Source organism: Engraulis encrasicolus, chromosome 21, assembly GCF_034702125.1.
Source record: "Engraulis encrasicolus isolate BLACKSEA-1 chromosome 21, IST_EnEncr_1.0, whole genome shotgun sequence".
Classification (NCBI taxonomy): domain Eukaryota; kingdom Metazoa; phylum Chordata; class Actinopteri; order Clupeiformes; family Engraulidae; genus Engraulis; species Engraulis encrasicolus.
This window is the reverse complement of record NC_085877.1, coordinates 2544622-2568931: the sequence shown is the minus strand read 5'-3', so window position 1 is coordinate 2568931 and position 24310 is coordinate 2544622. Positions and strand designations below refer to the sequence as shown.

At 43.4% G+C, this 24310-nt stretch overlaps 1 protein-coding gene across 1 annotated transcript in view; it reads right to left on the bottom strand.

The window, feature by feature from the left end:
* Positions 1–347: 347 nt before the first annotated feature.
* The window catches only part of LOC134438025 (disintegrin and metalloproteinase domain-containing protein 19-like), a 257510-nt gene continuing 233547 nt past the window's right edge, over positions 348–24310 (bottom strand). Inside the window, exons 9-10 of the mRNA XM_063187613.1 lie at positions 950–1121; positions 348–392 (exon numbers count right to left, since the gene is read on the bottom strand). Of these exons, the coding sequence (XP_063043683.1) occupies positions 348–392; positions 950–1121 (217 nt within the window). The remainder of the gene's footprint in view (positions 393–949; positions 1122–24310) is intronic.

The window sequence follows — 24310 nt, the reverse complement described above, 5'->3', positions numbered from 1 at the left end:
CATCCAAATTTCAGTTGTGGTCAGACATAGGTACTGTCTTTTATACATTAGAGAGTCAGTAGCAGTGATCCTGCAATAAAAGACTGTTTGATGTTTGATGACACAGATGGTGCATTTTCCAGCTGAACTGTTTGTTGAAAAAGTAATGGATCCCCCAGCAAGGGGTCGTCCACAACTACAAACAACCGTAACGATCAAGGTGGCGGCATGGAAGTTCAGGTGGTTAAATGTTTTACACAGCTCTGTCTGTTGATTCCGGCAGTGGGTACTGCGGTACTATCACTGGCTAGAGTCGGTCCAAATTTGTTGTGACAGCTCAAGGATATCAAAGTCAGTATTCAGAATCCCTAACGCTCCCCTGTGACCTCCAACTCCTTCATGTTGTTTTTCAGCTTTGTTAGAGAAAAAATCTCTTTCATGTGACACCAACTGAGGAAGTTATACGGGCAGATCCTCTGAAGAGGATTATTACAACTTTGGCATGATCAATCTTCACAGTCGTTAACAATGTTGTTGAAGATTTGAGAGTTAATATAGTCAGGGTTACAATGTCCCATGCATGAGACTTAAATAGCCAATGTTCGCCAGGTTTCCACCTTTCTGGTATTAATGCTGGGTGGAAAATGTTAAACGTTTTGTCCATTTAATAGGGGAGATATCCCGAAAAACATTTTTCTTTTCTGCAAAGGGAGGAGATGGAAGAATGTATAAAATGAGAATTAGGGTTGGGCCTTCATTTAAGGGGCTTCTCACCTATAACAAAAACCTCTGTTCTAAATGAGAAACAAACCAATAAAAAATCACAGCACTGCAATAAAACTGAACAACAAAGGTCCTTGCCAATGAATTTCACTTGGACAGTTTTTACCGGTTCTAATTTCTGTAATGCTGTATTGTAATGCTTCAGCATTGAGGTGCAAAGTCATTAATGTGTAGTAGACAGTCTCACCTTCCCCTCACTACACTTGGTGCCGGTGATGACCAGGCCGGGGTCCGGCAGGTCCCCCTGGCCCTCCTGGGTAGTGTAGACGTAGGTGCCCCTGCACTTCACGTCCATGCCGTTGCGGCGGATGGTGGTGTCGATGGAAACAACATTGGTTCCCTTGGGCTTCTTGGCAGCACTGTCCACAGAGGGTTGCGAACTTCGAAGCCCTTTTGATTTTAAGGAGGTTAATTTTAAATACCATATATATATAGTTTGTTTGTTTAAAAAAAATGTAAAATAAATAAATAAATACATTTTAAAAAATACCATATATAGCCCATGCTGAATACATGACAAAGTATTTAACTAATATATGCATAGAAGCCACAAAATGTAAGTGCTACATTAGACATTTATTCTATATTTGACCGAAGACAAATTGAGGAATAAAAAAATGATAAAAATAAAATGAGTTTTCGCAGGAAACAGAGGGTACCATGTGACTCCCTCCCGTGCAGGCGCTCGCGTGGTTGGGTCACCAAAGCTTACAATGGTACAGTAAAAACATGGGTCCCTGAAGAAAATGACGGCTGGTCTCACCGGCCAATAAGCGAACGAACTTGGGAGCATAACAACATGCGTCATGGACGTCAACTGTCAGCGCTCATTTCAAAGCAGAGCTGAGCTCACTCCTCCCATCCAAATGCTAGAGGGTATTGATGATCCAGACCAGAAATTAATTACGAAGTAACTAATGTGGTCTGGTGAAATCAGGCTACCATGGCACTGATCTTACCACACTTGGCATGGCATGATTATATATCTCTTGCAGTAGCATTCTTTACCTTTTAAAGTAGTATCCTGACCGAGAAATTAAACTCTTTCTGTTTAGGCAGCAATTGACAAAAATATTCCTTTACGATTTTTAATCTCTTCTCGATGAGCTAAGCATACCCTAAGTAAATGTTAATCCATTTATGCCCAAGGCACATGCAAAAACACCAGCTGAATGCCTAAGACTTTTTTGGGAAAAGGCGCCATCAGCCTATCAAAACCGAAATATCTCAGCCTACGAAGCACATAAAAACATCAAATAAGCTCTAACATACCCAGATTTTGATAAAACATCTCAAATCTCAAGAGCGTGACTGCAGCGCTTATGTCGCCCCAGGTGCCTTGGTCAATGCAGCATTTACGCAGCATCAGGCTAAAAACATTCCTTGATGTACCTTGATGTTTACATTTTGTAATTCCCAAACATTTTCCAGAGCAGTTTTAAGTAAAAAGTTTACATCAAAAGCTATAACTTAACATATGCGCCAACTTTTTGGGGGGTTCAGAACGGCGATCCTGACACAGAAACTGATCTTGACACTCTAAAGCGTGATAACTGACACTTTGAAGCTTTGAACATTTTTGAACTCTTATAACATAACATACATCCATCTCTCCGTAGCCCCAGAGTTACAGGTTAGAGATGGGATTTATGGCTCTTTGACGGGATCCGGATCTTAGTGGCTCGTTCCTTTCAAAGAGCCGTTCAAAAAAACTGGCTCTTTTGGGTCTTTTTTAAATTATTAATTCAGTGTTTAGAATGTAATATTTTGACTCCACCTCAAGGTAATTTTGTCCAAACAACAACTGATTATTCTAAAGACTGTTTTTGCCACTCTTTAAGGCAAACAATTGTGTTTTTTCCCAAATTTAATTACTCTGGTCGAGGTCATGTGCTTAAAATTAATGAAAAATGAACAAAATAACGGTCCAGTGTCTCCCCCAGCTGTGATCCGGTTCCCATCGTTCACTTCAGGGAGCCGTTCAAAAGAACCGGCTCGTTCGTGAACGACACACCTCTATTACAGGTATTGCCTCTGGCAGGAGGACCCGTCCAGGAGGGAGTTGTTGGATGGACGTTGGATGGACGTTGGATGAACAGTATGGCGAGCTGCCCGTACAGTACTCACACGCAGGTCACATGCACCCGCTAGACCACGACACATGGTGCCCGCCTGCTTCAGCTGATGGGGATGGATGGATGGTTGGATGGGTGTCACAAGAAAAAAGCAAGAAGAACAGAGAGACAGAAGAAGGACAGGAAAGAGAGATGAATTGAATAAGGTTGGGAGAGGATGGAGTGAATACATGGAAGAAGGAGAGAGACAAGGAAACAAAAAAGGAAACACGTAGCCAGAGAAAGATGCTTTCTCTTTTTTGAGCTTCATTAAAGTAATTGTTTTTCTACAATCTGCCCACAAGACACATTTGGCATTAACCTCTGTAAACAGGCACTGAGGAGAAACAACAACACATTTATCTCAAGGCTTCAGCGTAATGCTAATTTCCCTTGTGGATTTCAACACTGCTTCAAAGATGCTGACGAAAGTAGCAAACCAATTGTAAGACTGATTCACTACGCTGCGCGCACACTGTGTAAGATATGGACAAGGGCCTAAGCAGCACACACGTGCAGACTCACATTTGAGCACACCATTATGCTGCAGTTTTCTGTTTCGATGTTAAAGAGAAGAAAGCTAAATTCTTCATGTATGCTTTTGAACTTTCCACAAATGTACCATTCCGCATTGTTTAGTTGGTGGTTATCGTTGTAAAACTATATTTCATTCTGCCAGCCACAAGATACAGCAATCACATATTGTATATGAGATTAAACTGCAAATCTGTACTGTATGTTTCTACTTTTGTTAGCATCAGCAAAATACAGTTAGTCCAAAAGAACAGTGCAAAGGCGATTTTGCTTATAAACACTTCTCTGAGTTGCTGGCATATTAGAAGCTTGCTATGAGGCATCAAACAAACCCAGAAAGCTGATGATGTTTTTGATAGATTATGTCCTCCTCGTAGGACAGAAACTGCTGAATGAGGTTTGTTGAAATTACATTTTATGTTACACTCATGTTCTCTCACGCAAATAAGTAGCTGTATGATTTTGTGACTTGACACTATGGCTGTGTTTTGATTTTCTTTAGTTACTTTCTAATTGTCATGTTTAAATGTGCATGTCCCCGGTGTGGCTACATTTTTCATGCCTTCTTGCCGGGCTGTTCACAGTAAGTATGAGTTTCTTAAAGCTTCTTTTCCACACTATAGGAAAACAAGTCCAGCCTACAAACACCATACACTATATTACCAAAAGCATTCGCTTACTCATACAAATGATCAGTATTAGGTGTCCTTATGACTTGGCCTGGCTGAAGGTGTATAAAATCAAGCACCTGGGCCTTTACAATCATTTTTGAAAGAATGGGCCGCTCTCAGGGGCTCAGTGAATTTCAGCGTAGAAATGTCTTAGGATGCCACCTGTGCAACAATGCCAGTCATGAAATCTTCTTGCTCCTAAATATTCCACAGTCACCTGTGAGCTACATTATAAGACAATAAACGGAAGAGTTGGGAACAACAGCAACTCAGCCACAAAGTGGTGAACTGACGCAGAGGGGTCAGTGGATGCTGAGGCACATAGTGCAAAGAGATGTGACATTCAGATTAGTCCAATTGCAGTATGCAGAGAACTTCATGGAATGGATTTCTGTGGCAGAATGGCTGCATCCAAGCCATACATCACCAAGTGCAATGCAAATAATGGTTTATATCTTGCCGCCAATGGACCCATGAAGATGCGTTCTCTGGAGTGATGACTCATGCTTTTCCATCTGGCAATCTGATGGACAATTCTGTGTATGGAGATAGCCAGGAGAATGGTACATTTCAGATTGCATTGTGCCAAATGTGACATTTGGTGGAAGAGGACTTACAGTATGGTGTGGGGTTGCTTTTCAAGATTTGGTCTTGGCCCCTTAGTTCCAGTGAAAGGAACTTTGAATGCTTCAGGATACCAAAACCTTTTGGTACTGGAGCGGGCCCATTCCTCTCCCAACATGATTGTGCAGCAGTGCACAAAGCAAGATCCATAAAGACAAGGGTGACAGAGTCTGGTGTGGATCAACTTCACTGGCCTGCACCGAGTCCCACCGGAACACCTTTGGGAATAATTAGAGCAGAGAGTCAAGCCTTCTTGACCAACATCAGTGTATGACCTCAACAATGTGCTTTTGGAAGAATGGTCAACATTTCCCATAACCATTCTTCTCTGAATCCTGTGTGTTAGCAATGGGATGACACTTAAGTTTGTATGTGAGTTAAAGCAGGTAAGCGAATACTGTTGGTATTACAGTGTATCTGAGTCATAGCTATGTACCTGGTTGACAGCGGATTTTTATGAACTTGTCCGTGGCAAACATACTCACACTGAACACTGAACTGTGTGCCCCAGCGTGTCGTATGATATTACATTAAATTAACTCCACAGAGGCACAGTAAGCTGCTGCGAACTGCTGCTCTGGCTCTGATATTTCACACGTGTGCCTTCCATGCAAGAGCCACAGGAAAAATGCATTTTACACTCAGGATGGTCGAGGCAGCTATGGTGAGCAGGGCCGCTGACAGCTTTCGCTGGGCCCAGGACAATGTCATCTGAAAGGGCCCCCTACCCAATACAATCAATGCAATGGGAACCCAATTCTGGGCCTCTTTCTCTCTTGGCCCGGGACAACACACCCCTTTGTCTGATGGTGTATAAGGCCATAGAGAAGCTTCCAGCATTTATCATGGCTTTATCCATTGCTACACCTGGTGTCAGGTGACATTTTACAGTATTTTGTGAGAAATTCTACCAATGCATGGGGAGTAGGTCAATGGAGGGATGGATTTGTTTGCAGCTCTGGGGATTAGGAAGAAAGACTTTCATTCATTTTCAACTGGCCAAAATTATTGACTTATTGGAAGAAGGATGGAATTTAGCCGAGATGTGACAAGCAATGTCAACACAGAGAGTCTGTGTGTGTGTGTGTGTGTGTGTGTGTGTGTGTGTGTGTGTGTGTGTGTGTGTGTGTGTGTGTGTGTGTGTGTGTGTGTGTGTGTGTGTGTGTGTGCGTGCATACCTTGCATCTTCACAGCAGACATCGTGAGTGCATTCTGCCTTCTCTTTTAGTGTGTAATTGTTGGCATTACAGCAGTTGTTGGTGTACTCCTGGAAACAGAGAGAACACACACATTACAGCTGCGCAGGTGCGTGAGGAAAAATCATGAAATAAGAGAAATAAAGAAATAGTTAAGGTCTGCACAAATATACTTTAGATGGTGTCAAGCATGTGTGGTGGTAAACAAGTGAGTTTTACAAAAAAGTGTATCCCATCAAAAGCCAAGCATGGTAGTGGGACTGACATGGTTTGGGGATGCATGAATGCTGTCAACATTGGTAATCTGAAATACACCTAAAAGAAACATGCATGTCAACATGCACTTTGACTACTGAAGCAGATCATGATATTCTCCATAGGATTCATAAGGGTTGGAGCAGGCGTCACCCAACAGTTTTTTTCTTCCTTTTAAGGGTGCTGACCAAAATATTGTAAGACTGAAAAATGAAAAAAGGTCGCACCATGCATAGGTTTCTTTTTATTTACACTCTTTTTTCATTTTTTAATTCTCCATAGGATTGCATTCAAATCTCACACCAATCTATTTAAGCCAGATGCAGACTCAAAATGTAAAAGTTCAATGCAAAGAAAGGTTGAAACGCACACTGATGACCTCCCTTTTCATCCCTTTTCATTTCGTTTAATTTCCGAGACAATTCGACTAAACACAGCCCCTTCTCTATCTGGCGTGTACTCACTTTTGTGAGTACATGTTCAAACATTAATGGCTGTATTTTGTTTTTGTCTGAGTGAACAAGAAATTTAAGCGGTTAAATATGTTGTTAAAAGGTCACTAATCATTGTGTCAAAGTTAAATTTCTGTAAATCTTTCCTATAAAAAGATATACTCACAAATCTGGAAAACCTGTGAGGGGAGTACTCACTTTCGTGATGTACTGTAATTGACATTTTGCTTTTGCCAAAAGCGCAGGCGAATCGTAGAATCACTGGTGTACACACCCGCACGCACGCACGCACGCACGCACACACGCGCGCACACACACACACACACACACACACACACACACACACACACACACACACACACACACACACACACACACACACACACACACACACACACACACACACACACACACACACACACACACACACACACACACACACACAGACTCTCACTCACACAGGCACCCTCCTCCCCACTCATTCTCATCACACACTATCCCTCAGAATATCACTTGGAGTCAATCAGCCTGGGTGTGAACTGCAGTCTGGGGGAGGCTAATGGCTCTGATTTATCTAAGGGGCCAAAAGGTGACAATGAGGAGGAATAGTTGGAGTATGTTAGTGGCAGAGAAAGAGAGAGTACGTGTGGAAGTTCAATTACAGTGCAGTGCGTGTGTGCGTGTCTGTCTGTCTGTGTGTGCACGTGCAGTAGCTTCCGAGAAATGTTCAGCAGCAGCTAGTGATTGGCCTGATGCTGTTGCTATGATGCTGGCACTTTGGTTGCTATGGTGTGTGTGTGTGTGTGTGTGTGTGTGTGTATGTATGTGCATACGTGCGTGTGTGTGTTTCAAATAGTAGCAACTGGAGGTCGTATCACAACCTTCAAGAGCTATATTCACACATGGATGAGTGATACAGGTAGAGGACACATGTCCAGTGTGTGTTCCTCTCTCACACTGTGTGGCAGGGTGTCATGTCTATCTCTGACCAGAGCGGATGTTTGATGGCAGTTGAGGTGAAGGGTGACAGTGACAGCTTGCCCATCCTGTTTATCTATCTGTATTTTTCCCAATAAGTCATCTGGGACCTGCAGACAAAGCACTTCATTCCCAGCTATGGGTGCCGCTAGGGGGGAAAGGTGTTACAGATTCTAAGGGCCCAAGCACTGACAGCACTGACAGGGGCCCTTAAGGGGGCTCCAAATTCTAATCTTTCATGGGGCCCACAATTTCTGGCGGTGCCCCTGTCCCAGTTGAAAGCCACATCAAACCACATTTGAGTATTTCTAAACCGTATCTCAAAAATATTTAGACTCCCCCCTTTGTATCTTCCTGAAAAATACACTCTTGTTTAATGACATCGATGTTCCAAGAAATCCAAGACACACCAGATTTTGCATTATTCAGTCGTTTTTGTGCCAACATTACTTCCTTTATTCTCAAACCTTCAATTTTGCTACTATAACCAGCAAACAAAAAGGCATAGCCCAAATAAAAAGGACAGCCCACTCTATTTCGGCTAATCTGATGGTTTTGTGTGTGTGCGTGTGCGTGTGCGTGTGCGTGTGCGTGTGACATGAAGAGATATGAAGACGAGACATGAAGAGATTACGCAAGATTGGAAAAGAGATAACAGAAGAGGGAAGACAGGAAGAAATAGGAGAAAAGAGAAAAAGAGAGAGAGAGAGAGAGAGAGAGAGAGAGAGAGAGAGAGAGAGAGAGAGGAGGTCATATTGAAGGTCATATTGAATTTCTGTATGTGTCTGTTGTCACATAACAACAGGGCGACAGAGAAAGTTAGAAAGTGTCCTGTTGGATCTCTGTATGTGTCAAACCTTGTTTATGTGTGTTGTGAGTGTGTGTACATGTGTGTGTGTGTGTGTGTGTGTGTGTGTGTGTGTGTGTGTGTGTGTGTGTGTGTGTGTGTGTGTGTGCATGTGTGTGCGTGTGTGTGTGTGTGTGTGCGCGCGTGCGTGCGTGCGTGCGTGCGTGCACATGTGTGCCTAAGTAGTGTATTTGTCTATGTGACACACAGGCAGGTGTTGGCACAGTCTGTACCTCCAGCTCTCCACAGTCGCACTCCTCTCCCTCCTCCTCCATGAAGCCGTTCCCGCAGCGCTTCCCCCCGACCAGGTCCTTCATGTCGGGCATGTTGAACAGACACGTATTTGTCTGGAAGTATTTGTCCAATCTCTTGCTGCAACCACTGAACACCTTTGGGAACGGGTGCCTGTTGATCACATCAAATACGCCCACAAAAGACGTCTTTTTCATATCCTGACCAAAACAGTACTGTACACAGTGAAGCCCTTCTCCCTTTGCTTGTATTTCCTGTTCAACATCAGCTGAGAGAATTGAATGACGATTGTGAATGTTTGAATTGTGGAAACAATTGCCTTTTAGGTAACACATATATACTATCCATCAATACTACTGAGAGAGATAGAGACATGCACAAAGAGAGAGAGGCGAGGAATTCCTGGAACACACTAAATAACCACTTTCAGAGAGAGAGAGAGAGAGAGAGAGTGCTGTGCCCCAGCCCTTTTGAGAATTCTGAGTGTGCCCTTGAGGAGTCTGCAACCTCTGACAACTGTGCCTTAACAAAAGTGGTTATTCAGTGCGTACCAGGAATTCCTCGCCTCCATAAGCACAGCATGTGAATCAGTCTAGTGAGTCTCTTGCATGTATACGTATGTGGGCGCGAAGATGAAATTAAACATTTCAGACATGTCCAATTTTCATTAGAGTGATTGCGATGTGTTGGAGATGTAAGCCTTTGGTGGTGTTGTAAGGGTCATGGCCAAGGCCGAGCCTTTGATTAAGCTCATTCAGAGAGAAAAACAGGGGAGAGGAGAGGGGAGAGGAAATAGGAGAGGAGGGAAGTGGAGTGTAGGGGAGGAGAAGGCAGCCTATGATTTCTTCAATGACAATGTCGGGTTTGGATAGGACAGGAAGGACAGGAGAGAAAAGGAAAGGAGCAGAGAGGAGGGGAGGAGAGGAAAGGAGGGGAACGGAGAGGATAGATGGAGAGGAGAGGAGAGGAGAGGAGGTGAAGGTGGTCTGTGATTATTTGGCTCCCAATGTCCGGTTTGGGTTTCGTCTAGAAGTGAGTAAAAATGAGAGAGAGGGAGAGGCTGATGCGTCAGAAGGACGTTTGAAGGTCTTCTTGCCGTTTTTTTTTTCTCAAATGAACACGAATACAAAAAACTTTATAAGTTGGCTTTATAAGAATGAGAATGATTTCAAAGTAGGTTTTACTGAGATGAAAACAATAAATGCTAAATGTCCTTAAACCTTATTGGCACCTAGAAAAACGGACCTTCCTATGAAAACATTTATGACTATAACCGCAGAGATACACCAGCGGCGACGCGACTCAAGCGACAGAGTGTAGCAGCAAGCGATACGAGAGACTGAGGAGACTAGAGTATGTCCGTACAGGCAGAAGGGAAAGCATTCAAGCATTCCCATTGGCTGTGGTCTCTGACCTCTATACAGTCATTGGCTGTCGCGGCTTGTCGCCGAACCGCGTCATAGAAAGTTGAAAAGATTTCAACTTCAAATTGTCGCGCTCGTCGCGCAAATCGCTCTAGTCTCCAGAATCGCCTTTGTCTCTCGACTCAATACAAAGTCAATTACTTCCGTCGCTCGACTCGCTCAGATCGCCGCTGGTGTATCTCTGCGGTAAAGCTGGTGAACGTTATGTTCGTGAATTACCTCTCCAATCACTCAGTAGCCGTTGTAACTAGGGACGGTCTGGTCCCAAAAAATGTCCCAGGCATTTTTGGCAGACACCAGCCCCCTCATATCCCCCCAACTGCTTTTAAAAATAATTTGATATGATGATTGGCTCAGTTAAAGATGGAACAATGTGGCTCGGTCTCTAAGGGGCATTGGCGGGCAAAGTGCCCTGTATGCCAGATAACCAGCTCATCCCTGGTTGTAACTGTCTTATAGCTCTCAGGTTATGTCATTATCATTCTGAGCATTGTACAGTAAGTCAGATGGCTTGAAGATGTGTGTGCGTGTGGTTGTCCATGTGAGACGGGTTTTGAAGTTGTCTCTGTGACACAAGAGTGCTCGACCGAGGCCTCCACACAGCAGCCCTAGTGGCCGATCTCATCAGCCATACTGGCCGCTGCACCGCTGGGGAAATGTAAGCTATGCCGTGAAGTTTTGCCAGAAAGGTGAGGTGGTACCTAACTCTCATCATTGCTTCAGGATAGGATAAGATTATAGTATGTACAGTATTGAAAATGTATAAGACTGGCGAGAGGATGGCGAGGGAGATATTTTATATATGTCTTAAGACTAGGGTGTCATGGGGTCATATAGGCATACATGATACGCGCGCGCACACACACACACGCACACGCACACGCACACACACGCACACGCACACGCACACACACACACACACACACACACACACACACACACACACACACACACACACACACACACACACACACACACACACACACACACACACCACATTCAAGCACTTACCACATCCATTTTCCCCACATGACACCTCCCACCCCACCCCACTCCACACACAAACACTCAAACATCCCCCCAAACATACAAAGCATGTGAGTCCCTCAGAACCTGAGTGTGCTTGGGAAGGCATGGAAGATGACCTGATAACATTGTAAGGGGGATGGCGAGGCGTACAGCACGTCTGCATTGATCACAGTGGACAGGTCTGATAAGCACTCTGCAAGGCAAGGTGTGACTAGATAACAACAGGTGACAAATATGACATACATTGCTATCTGCTGACACCGTCACACTGGTTATCTCTGGGTATGAGGAGGAGGAGGAAGAGGAGGAGTTGTAGAAGGTGGAATAGGAAGAGATGGGACACCCCCTGAGAGCACTGTGCCATTTATGTGAAAATGATCTATGTGTATGTGTCCATGTATATGTATAAGTATGTGTGAATGTGTTCTGTGTTTGGATATGTGTAAGTGTATGTGGGCGAGTGTGTACTAGTGTGTGTGTGTGTGTGTGTGTGTGTGTGTGTGTGTGTGTGTGTGTGTGTGTGTGTGTGTGTGTGTGTGTGTGTACTAGTGTGTGTGTGTGTGTGTGTGTGTGTGTGTGTGTGTGTGTGTGTGTGTGTGTGTGTGTGTGTGTGTGTGTTTGTTGTGTGTGTGTGCTTGTGTGTGTGTCTATGCACACACATGTACGTATATGCATAGTGGGTTTGTGTGTGTACATCTATGCACTCCTGGCAAGAGCAAGGGTAAACGACATGTCTCAACTCACTCAGCCTTGCCCAGCTGAACAAATCCTGCACCACCCACCCATGAGTGAGCTTGTTATCGTTTCAGAGTGGAGAGACTGCCGTCAAAGTCCCCTTTTGGAGTAAGTGGAAAAGAGAAGAGAGGAGAAGGAGATAGAGGCTGATATGAGGATGTGGAGAAGTCACAGGAAGAGAGAGAGAGAGAGAGAGAGAGAGAGAGAGAGAGAGAGAGAGAGAGAGAGAGAGAGAGTGAGAGAGAGAGAGAGAGAGAGAGCCGGGCCAGATTAATCAGATGTCTCCTCGCTCCCTCGTTTCCTTTCATGGTGTGTCAGTGGGGCCGCTGCTCCACACGCTGCTTCAGAGTCAGACAGCCCTCACCAAGGGAAGGGAAGGGAAGGGAAGGGAAGGGAAGGGAAGGGAAGGGAAGGGAAGGGAAGGGAAGGGAAGGGAAGGGAAGGGAAGGGAAGGGAGCCCTCGGCAGCAGCAGCAGCAGCAGGAGGAGCGGGGACTGAGATGGCACATCTGACATCAGCAACCAGTTGAACTCAAAGAGAATCTCTCTCTCTCTCTCTCTCTCTCTCTCTCTCTCTCTCTCTCTCTCTCTCTCTCTCTCTCTCTCTCTCTCTCTTTCTGCATGCACCAGTGTGTGTTTGTGCATGTGTGTGTATCAGAATGTGTTAGTGTGTGTGTGTGTGTGTGTGTGTGTGTGTGTGTGTGTGTGTGTGTGTGTGTGTGTGTGTGTGTGTGTGTGTGTGTGTGTGTGTGTGTGTGTGTGTGTGTGTGTGTGTGTGTGTGTGCGTGTCTCTCTATGTGTGTGTGACTATCAGGGGTATCAGTATTCTGCTGGTGTGCGCTCTCTGGCGGGGGCTAATAGAGCCTATTAGTTGCTAATCAGCCATTGATCGCTCGGCTGCACCACGTGCCGACAGCCAGCACACTCTCCTGTGGCCACACTGGTTGAACAAGGACACTGTCAGGCCAAACGGGTGTGTGGGTGGCATCTCTTTCGGAGAGTGTGTTTACATGAGACATGAGACATGTCCACCAGTGTGTGGGTGGATTTGGCCGTGTGATAATATGTTTGTCTTTTTTTCTCAATGTGTGACACTGTGGCAGTGTGTGTGTGTGTGTGTGTGTGTGTGTGTGTGTGTGTGTGTGTGTGTGTGTGTGTGTGTGTGTGTGTGTGTGTGTGTGTGTGTGTGTGTGTGTGTGTGTGTGTGTGTGTGTGTGTGTGTGTGTGTGTAAGACAGTCCGGTGTGCCTCACCACACCACATTGATGCCTCCAGAGTCCTCCAGAGGTGCCACCCTTGAAGATCACACCCCTAGTCAGAGAGAGAGAGAGAGAGAGAGCAAAGCAAAGCAACACACACACCCCTCATCCCACGCCCCCCACAGACACCTGTCCTAGGCCCAGCAGAGCAACATTGCAGCCAGCAACCCACACCAGCTGCTGCTGAGACTACAACTGCTACAACACCACCTAGCAATAAACAAAGCACAACTACAACAACCAAACTGGACAGAACAGCTGAAGTGGCTATCCTGATTGACTCAAATGGAAAATTTCTCCATGAGCAGGTACTGTTCCCTGGACTGAGAGTATCAAAACTCTGGAGCCCAAAAGTAGAGGATGCCCTCCGGTACCTCTCTGATCCAGAATTCGGCTCACCAGCACACATTATATTACACACAGGCACCAATGACCTGAGAATTGAGCAGGAACGAGTTGGAGGACTCATTGGCAGGCTGGCAAAAAAGGCCGCCGAGAGTTTCCCCACCTCCCAGGTCACCGTGTCTACCCTTCTGCCCCGCAAAGACTTCCACCCTACAACAATTCAGAGGGTGAATGCTGACATCACCAGAGACTGTGCTCGTCTCCCCAACGTGCAGGTAGCCCACCACTGCAACATCTCCACACGCGACCTCTACGACCAGTGCCATCTTAGTAGGAGGGCAGTGGGGAAGTTTGCAAAAGCGCTTAAAGATGCAGCACTTGGCAGACAACCCGCAGCCGATGGACACACCAGCTCCCAGACCTCGCCTCCACGCAGCAACACGACAGCGCGGCCACACCCTCCTCCCAGAGAGCACCATGGACCAACAGGACCCATCCACAAGCCCCTGCGCCCAGGGACAAAGGGAGCTCACACACAGCACCCACCATCGACGACCAGAAGGGACAGCGACACTCCGAGACCCCCTCCACTGATGAGCCCCCCTTGTCCCAGACCCGGCCCCCCACCTACACGCCCAGCATACACACCCTCGAATCCAGACCGGCAAACCCCAACGCCAGCCCACCCCCCTCCCCCTAGAGCAAACCACTGGCGCCCAGCACCTTGTCCCAGACCCGGCCCCCCACCTCCACATCCAGCATACACCCCCCCCCATGCCAGACCTACAACGCCCCATGCCAGACCACCCCCATCCCTCCAGTGCAAACCACTGGCCCCCAGCGCCTAGGGACCACCACCAACACTACCCCGATGCCAAACCAGGAAACCACCCCCCAACCCAACAACCCCCCACCCCCTGGTTGCACCAGGAACACCAGCATGCAGCAGAGCCCACCACGCTGGAGTCAAGCTACGCAGAGGTGCTGAAAGGTCATGGAGCACCAAAAATGGGTGAGATCAAACAAATGCTCCTGTATATCTGTTCCAAGCTCACTTAGGACACACCCAAGACTTAAAAAAACAAACAAAACAAAAAAAACAAAAAAAAACGTTCATTTACCTTCTGTTAACTTAATGTGTTTTGCTGTCATACTTTTATCTACATTCAACACTTCAATCTAACTAGTATGCAGTATGAAAGGTTTATTTCATTGTGAACATTTAGTTGTTGATATTTACTATGGCCTCACTTTCCATTAGCACTTGGAACATTCAAGGCTTGAACTCCTCAGCCTTTGGCGTAAAATGTAACAACCTAGAATTCCAAGAAAGCATAAAAGGTATAGATATAATGATATTACTTGAAACCTGGCAAAAAGATGTTATCACTCATTGTCCCCCAAACTACAAGGAAATAATATTACCACCACAAAAACTTAGTTCGGTACAACAAGGAAGACACTCTGGAGGTTTAATACTATGGTACAAATCAAAATTTGACAAACACATCAGCATCTTAAAAACGGGAAAATACCACATATGGTTAAAGATTAAGAAAGATATATTTGTTTCACAACAGGACCTCTTTGTCTGTGCAATGTATATACCCCCCGCTGATTCACCATACTACACAGAGGATACATTTATGTCTCTGGAAACAGAAACAAGCCATTTTCAGGCCCAGGGAAATGTGCTCCTCTGCGGGGACCTAAATTCACGTACAGGCACAGAGGATGATTCTATAAGTGCTGATGGCAATTCCTACATCTGCCGTTTTTTAAATAAAACTAACCACTCTGCTTATCCCCACAGAAGAAATTGTGATCCAGTTGTAAACAGACATGGGAAGGAACTCTTACAAATCTGCCGTAGCCTGGGTCTGTATGTCGCCAACGGTAGGATTAGAGGAGACACATTTGGAAAACACACATTTTGCTCACCTCTTGGGAATAGCACAGTAGACTATGTCATAACTGACATAGACCCTATGTCAATTAGAGCATTCACTGTCAAACCACTATCACCCCTATCAGATCACAGCCAACTCACAATATTCATAAAAATGTCAGAAAACAACACCCTAAAATCACAGCCCAGTAAGCTGTTTCACTTTAAAAAGTCATACAGATGGGCTGAAAACAGTAACGAGGAATTTATAAAAGCAACAGGAACCCAACACATCCAAGCTCTCCTGGAAACCTTTCTAGACACTCCATATACCTTAAGTACAGAGGGTGTCAACCAGGCTGTGGAAACAATTGGCTTAATATTTGAAAAAACAGCAGGAAAGGCCAAATTAAAGAGATTAAGGACCAAACCCAAAGTCGAAAAGGAAGACAGCTGGTTTGACGCCGAATGCCAGTCATTAAGAAAAGAAATTCGCAAATTATCCAACCAGAAACATAGAGATCCAAATGACACATCAATTCGACATCTATATTGTGAGACATTGAGACTATACAAACGCACACTCAGAAACAAGAAAGCTCAGTACACACAAAACCAGCTGGCACTGATTGAGGCCTCAATAAAAACAAATACATTTTGGGACAATTGGAATCATTTAAAAAAATCTAAACACCAAGAAATGGTAATTCAAGATGGAGACATCTGGACTAATCATTTCAAAACTCTATTCAAGAATGTTCAATCTGACCAAAACAAGAACCAAAATGACATAATCCACAAACTGCATGATCTGGAAAACACAATCAAAGACTACCAAAACCCACTTGACTTCCCAATCACTGAACAGGACCTACTCACTCATATCAACAAATTAAAGTCAAAGAAAGCATACGGGCCTGACTGCATTTTAAATGAAATGCTAAAATGTATGAGTGAAAAATTTAGATGGGCTATTCTCAAACTATTCAACTTAGTCCTGAGTGTGGGTTATTTCCCTGACATCTGGAACCATGGATTAGTTACACCAATCTACAAAAACGGAGACAAATTTGACCCTAAAAATTACAGAGGCATCAGCGTTAACAGCAATCTGGGGAAGTTATTCTGTAGTATTATTAATTCACGGCTCATGGACTTCCTTATGAAGCACAATATCTTGAGCAAAAGCCAGATCGGATTCTTACCAAATCATCGCACCACTGATCATATTTACACCCTACACACATTAATCGAAAAATACACCCACAACAGAAACAAATTATTCTCTTGTTTCGTAGACTTCAAAACCGCTTTTGATACCATTTGGCACAACGGATTATTCTACACATTAATGAAAAATGGTGTAGGGGGAAAAGCATATGATATTATAAAATCCATGTACTCAGGAGCTAAGTGTGCCATCAAAATTGGATCTAAAAGAACAGATTATATCCCCCAAGAGTGCGGCGTGAGGCAAGGTTGCCCTCTAAGCCCAACTTTGTTTAATTTATATATAAATGAGCTGGCGACCATCCTAGAAATGTCAACCACCACAGGACCCACTCTAAACAACATTGACGCCAAATTCCTGCTGTTTGCAGATGATCTAGTCCTTCTCTCACCAACAGCAAATGGACTCCAAATGCAGCTTGGGCTCCTCCAAAATTTCTGCCAGACCTGGGCCCTGGCAGTGAACAACAACAAAACCAAAATAATGATATTTCAGAAAGGTTCCAAATACCATGGAAGACAAAATACATTCACTTTAGGACCACAAACAATCGAACATGTCACAGACTACACATACTTAGGCCTCAGAATCAATTACAATGGAAGTTTCAATAAGGCAGTGAATGAACTGAAAGACAAGGCACGCAGGGCTCTATATGCCATAAAAAGACAAGTACCATTTGAAATTCCAATCCAAATTTGGCTCAAAATATTCTCATCGGTGATAGAACCAATAGCCTTATATGGCAGTGAAGTGTGGGGTCCACTCACAAATCAGGAATTTGATAAATGGGAAAAGCATCCAATTGAGACCCTGCATGTGGAATTCTGCAAAACCATCCTAAAAGTCCACCGACACACAACAAATAATGCATGCAGGGCAGAACTAGGCCGATACCCTCTTATTATCAACATTCAGAAAAGATCAATTAAATTCTGGAAGCATCTCAAATTAAGTGACCCTCACTCTTTATGTCACAAAGCCTTGCAAAACCAAGAACTGAGCAAAATCACCACCCCACATACCAACCAGGTCCACTGCTATCCCTTCCCACTAACACCTCCACACTCTACAGACCTGCAAGACCAGATCCAAATTACACAACATACTCCACTAAACCAAATTTTCTTATACTTGAAAAATAACTATTATCAATATTGGCAATTGAAAACCAAAACACAAAGCAAGATGCAATGCTATCTGTCCCTAAACAGAGAGTATGCACTTGCAAACTATTTAACTGAAATCAAAGACCCTATCTTCAAAAAAATATTGACGAAATACAGACTCAGTGAACACCGCCTGGCTATTGAAACCGGCCGACATAAAAAAGACTGGCTCCCCAGAGAAGAACGTTTTTGCAGACAATGCACTGACAATATTGTTGAAACCGAGCTTCACTTCCTAACCGAATGCAACAAATTTAAAAATATCCGTGAAATTTTCTTCCAAAAATTCGAGCAGAAACACCCAAATTTCACTTCCCTCCCAACCCATAACAAACTCCCATTTATCATGGGTGAACAAGAACTGAGTTGTTTCTTGTCAGCCCAATACGTTTTCACATGCCACCAGCAGAGGGACAATGAGTGATATACCTACATACTGTATTATATGTATTCTTTAAATACCTTATGTTTATGTGCTGGAATACTCACTGAAACACACTCAAAGACTGTGGATGGACATACGCGTGCACCCACGCATGCACATGGAAACACACACAAACACACACAAACAAACTGAGACATGCGTGCACACACACACACTCTACATGCACACACAGACACACACACACACAGACACAGACACGAACACACACACACACATACACACACACACACACACACACACACACACACACACACACACACACACACACACACACACACACACACACACACACACACACACACACACACAACGAACACACACACACACACACACACACACACACACACACGGTACAATTTTATTATGTCTTACTGTTCCTCTTATTGTTGTCTTATATATGTTATGTACCATGCTTTGGCAATACAAAGTTTCTTTTGTCATGCCAATAAAGCACTTTTGAATTGAATTGAATTGAATTGAGAGAGAGAGAGAGAGAGAGAGAGAGAGAGAGAGAGAGAGAGAGAGAGAGAGAGAGAGAGAGAGAGAGAGAGAGAGAGAGAGAGAGAGAGAGAGAGAGCAAACATGTCAGCACATATACTGTATAGGGGATACAAAAAAGAGATTGCAATAACATTGAAGAGACAGATAGAGAGAGAGCAGAGAGCAGAGAGTCGTGAGAGCGACAGAACAGATGTGTTGACTGCTGATGAAGCAGGGCAGCCGGCTGGGCTGATCTCTAACTTTGGCAGACTGATGTTCATTTAGCTACACGGCACGCCGCTCTCTCTACGGCCCTGCCAATTAAACAGGCCAAAACAAACAAATTAAGATCTGGGAAATATCCAAAATGAGAAGGGACAGGATGGAGGCAGGCAGGGTGGGTAGCAGAGAAATATAAAAAGAGAGATATAAAAAGAGAAAAAAGGAGGAGGAGGAGGAGGAGGAAGAGGGTAAGTACAGTGGACCTGGAGCTCTCTCTGGCTTGCTTTTTTTCCGCTCGTTATTTACAGTGTAATTATTCAGAGCATTTTCAATTAACTTTTGTTTGTCCAATGCGAGGGCATTATTCATTAAAAAAAAAAAAAAAATCTGTCCTTATTTTTTGTTTTTCTCAGAAGAGTGCACACAAGCGGTGGTGAGTATGGGACCTTGATTTGTCTCTGGATGATGCGCCGATGTGCACTGCTGCAATTATTCTGACAATGGAGTGGAGGGAGAGAGAGAGAGAGAGAGAGAGAGAGAGAGAGAGAGAGAGAGAGAGAGAGAGAGAGAGAGAGAGAGAGAGAGGAAAGTGGAAAGTAGGAGTGAAAAAAAAGCAGGCCAGGAGAGGCATGAACGATCAGTCAGCACTTCCTCATTACCAGGGCTTGACTGGTCATCTGGCATGCAGGGCAATTTCCCTGTGGGCCAGCAGTCCTCCATTAGCCGGGCTAATGTTTTTTCTGTTTTATTTTTTATTTGGGTTTTTTTCCCCCTAGGGACCTTGTGGTTAAATTTGATCTTATATGATTCATATGCAGATTATTATATGTACATGTCTATGCAGGAATATTGAGATATGTGTATATGACTATATGTGTATATGTCTGTGACTATATATATATCATTCCAATGTCAGCATTGTGATCTGTATTGAGTGTCAGCTCAGCTGAGGTGTGAGTGACCTAATTAACATCTGTAAAGGGCCTGGCAGGCCACGGGGCTGTGTGAGCTCACACAGTATAAAGGCGCTGAGAGGACACAGCAAAAGGTGCATTCCACTTAGGTAGATCAGCAAGACTGGTGTATCATTAGGATGTTGCCCTGTTCCATAATTTCTTTGGAGCAGTATGAATAAATACATCTGCAGAAAACTCATCGGACCCAAAGTGCTTGTCTGACAGTAATAGAGAAAATACCCACATTTAATGGTGTCAGAAGTGGGATAATGATGGAGCTGCAGACAGGGGGAAGATGGACTATTCCAGGAAGGACAACATCTCAAAAAACTTGGCCAAGTAAGAAGTGGAAGAAACCTACTGGAAGAAGTTCATCAAAGACCTGCCGACGGCAAAAGTCGGACCGCATTCTGGGCCCGGTGAGTAGATTCCAATAACGTTAATTATTTCAAATAATTGTATTATGTTAGCTAAGGAAGTGGGAAGTTAAGCTGAAATGTACAGTTGTTTGAAATGATGAGGTTGGGGGAACATAAAGAAACCAAAAATGGATGATCCTGCATATTACCGAGAATGAGGGAGTGTTTGAGTTATACAAACGGCGGACACTGCACACTTTTATGTGGCCTATTAGAAGCGGTGTACAATATGAACGGCGTATGTGGTAGGTGGTCGATTTCAAGGTCTTAGGCGGGACAGGCACATTTTTGGATATGAATTGGACGATCAGCAAATTTAGATGCTCAAAATATTGTTCTTTGGGGGAGGGAGAGTGCGTAAACTAGGGTAGCACACTGCACACTGAAATATGTGGCCTTAAAAGCAGTGTTTAAATTCTGAAGGGCATTTCATGCGATAGGTGGTCGAACCCAAAGACGTATGATGGGCAGTCGTATTTTTGTGAGAATCGGCCAAATGGAGCGCTGAGTGATGGATGGATGATCTTATGTACTGATGTTATCAAAGGGTGTGTGGCGAATGACAAGGTGGCTAGATCATGTATATGACAAGAAGCTATGATTTATGAACGAGGTTTGAATTGGTAGAAGGACTTTCATAATATCTTTGATGTAGGACAGGCACAGTTCATTACGAGAGATCTCAGTGTGTATGATAGGCCTACTGTGTGTGTGTGGCATTACTCAAGGAGCAGAGGAATAATTGTATGGACAAATTTAAATACTAGGTGAAGATGTTTAGCTTTTTCCCCGTCGGAAGATGAAAAATAATTTTAATTATGGATCAACCTCTGGTGTAATTTTAATAGTGGAAGTTAATAATTTTTGCTGTATGTGAATTTGGGCATAGAGAGAGAGAGAGAGAGAGAGAGAGAGAGAGAGTATGCCAATGTGTGTGAAGTGTTAGTGTGTGTGTGTGTTTGGATCCAAAGAATGTCTGGTGTGTGTGTAAATTGTATTGAAACTAAAGAGAAAGGAGAAAGAAAGAGAGAAAACATTGATTGGCTTGTAGGTAATGATTGGATTGAAAGAGGAGAAGAAAATACAGAGAATTAAAAGGTTTTGAAAGTGTGAAAATAGATGGAAAGAATTATTTCTTTTGGATGGAGATATCGAGTGTAGAAGGAATAGGTCAGGTAGGGATGAAAAGCAAAGGGCTGAGAGGCCATAGAGACTGTGTTGGCTGGAATTATTTCAGTGAATAATATACATGGCAAGATAGGAAGATAGCCTACTTTGAAACTTGGAATAATAATGGAAGAAGGAATGAAGTGGAGCAACAAGGTAACTAAAGAGTGGAAGCTAACAGAGTGACAACATGGCGAGTAGCATGGTTGGTGGTTGCGGCTGTATGACATCTGTTCAATAAGCTTTGACTGGGTTGAATGTGAAATCATATAGGCTAGCAGGAAGTGTGGAAGTCTGAATGGCTATGCAGAAATTTGAATTGGGGTGAAAATGCATGCAGTGTGAACTGATAAGGTATTTTAACATCATACAAGGAGAAAAGGTAAATTTCTGTGGATGTGTGTTACTCTGTTTGGCCACTAGGGGTTAATTACCATGGCAATGGGAAGAGAGATGGAAGCTGAAGTGACTATTTGGAAGCTGGAAGCCGGAACTAGCTTTTAAATTTTCATTTGAGAAGAGCGGAATGGAATGGAATATTCCTTGTGGGAAAAATAAAATAAAATAAAATAAAAAAGGAGAAACATATGGGCAAGAAAATAAAGGTTTGAGAGATTCACTGAACAGAGAGTTAGTGCTTGGTTTGGGTGAGAGAGATCTGTGTCTGCCCAACATGGAGGGGGTAGAGATGTCTTTTAAGATTTAAATGGAGTGTGGCAAAGAGAGGTGCCGATGGTCTGGAAGGAAAACATTAACATGTCTGATCTTGAAGAATTAAAGAAAGCAATGGATGGAAATGTGCTGGCAACTGGGAGTTGAGAATGCTTAACATATATTTGCAATACATTGATGACCAGAGGGCGAGGAGTGGTTGAGACCTAGAGTGTGGAGACCCAGTGTGATTTCAAAGGCTGTGGGGGTGAACTCCCAGACTGGCTGGGGCCCTGTGGGCAATTGGTTATCACTGGTTTGAAGTGGTTCTTAGACTTTTAAGGTTGGCTGATAAACATTTCAAAGGAAGGAGGGACTAAAACAGCTCAAAGTTAACAAACAATTCAGCATGGAGTGAATGAAGAAGACAGGAAGGTCTTAGCTTAAATTGGATTATGATAATGGGCTGCGATAAACAAAGGATGGAAGTGTTTGTCTGCCGAGAGGAGAGAGAATGGGCTAACTTCAAGGCTATGGTCAATGCACCAGTGTAGACAAAGGTAATTAACAGAGTCAGCATTCCTTGGCAAGAAGAAAAGATCAAATAGGCTAGTGACACATTGGTAAGGGCGTAGCAGCAATTGGTAGATTTAAGGTGAGAGAACATTTGGAGTGATAAAAGCAAAATACTATAGAGTTTCATGGATAGCATAGAAGTGCATTAGGTAGCAAAAAATCAGGATACAATGCTCAAAATTCAAAGTACTTATTGTCTAATAGGTTAACATGTTAGATAATGGTCTGAGATAAAAAGCTTGTATGTATGAGAGTGGGTAAAATGCAATGAGTGAAAGAGTGAGAATGACTTTTGTGTGTCAGCAGAGAGAGATGGATATTTCTGTGTATGGTTGTATTAGATATGCCAAGTTTTAAGATATCAGGAACTAGAAGAGTGTAATGGCATTTGGATATCAATCGGTAGCATAGAAATTGTATGGAGAGAATGTGTGGAATAGGTGGCTGAGAGAAATTGGTTTAAATTGGAATGTAAATATGAAAGTGAGTGAGATTGAATGTATGAAGTACAATTTGAATTGCTCAATGGAGTATTTGGAATTAGCGGATATTTATCTGGAAGAGTGGAGGAGAGACTGGTGAAGAGAAATTGACATTTTAACTAATAGCATGAGGCTTCACCCAGGAAAAAGGGGTTTGCATTTGAATATTGAATGGCCACAATGTTGATTGAAAACCCTGATTGGCTGGACGAAGTCACAGGAGGTGTGAAGTGGGACTCCAGCATGAGGTGACACCAGTTGAACTAATAAGTTATGCAAGCAGACAAAGGGGGCAGGGAAGAAATCCTGCTTTGGCATGTAAATGTTTAAGAGATCCTAAGAGTGAACAAAAACTTGCAAATGGAATAGTTGATCTGATATAATTGGTGAAAAATAAAAATAAAAATCTGAACGGTGCAGGAAACTTTGGCAACGTAAAAAAAGGAAGCAAAATTGATTGGAAAAAAACGAAGAAAACAAAGGGGAAAACATTTTTGGAAATACAGGGGTGTGTTTGCAAAGGAAAAGGGGGTTGGAATCATTTCAATGGAATCAATTCAAGCAAGCAATGCAGTTGGAAACGCCCTACTGCATGTCATCTTTTTGCATGAAGCTATGAAAATATCTAACACAATCTAACCCCAACTAACATCTTAATTAACAAAAGGTAATGTTTCCCCACTGAAACTAACAATGGGTCTGTTTCCAACCGCTGAAAGAGAATCAAATGAACCGAAATCCAGTGAAAAGGCTGGAGAATTGGGAGTTACAAATGTAGTTTTCACAATTGTAGCTTAGGCTACAAAAGTGAAAAAAGGGGGGTGCATAGGTTGATTAAACATGGAAAGAAAAAATAGAAGATTAGAAAATTGGCAAAGAAAAGTGGAAAATTGACAGGATTTAGAGAAAAAATTAGAAGAAATTTGAAGAAATTTGAAATTTATAGTTGAAAGAGGTTTACATAATTCAGGAGGTAAGTTAAAGGAGAGGATTTAAGAAAATTGCTATAGAATTTGACTGGAGAGAAGAGAACAAATTGTTTAGATTGATGATAAAAATGAGTAGATGAGATAGGAATTAAAATTGTTTAGAGATTGAATTGTGTAATTAATTTGATTGTACAGTTAGATTGTGTATGTCTGAGTTGGC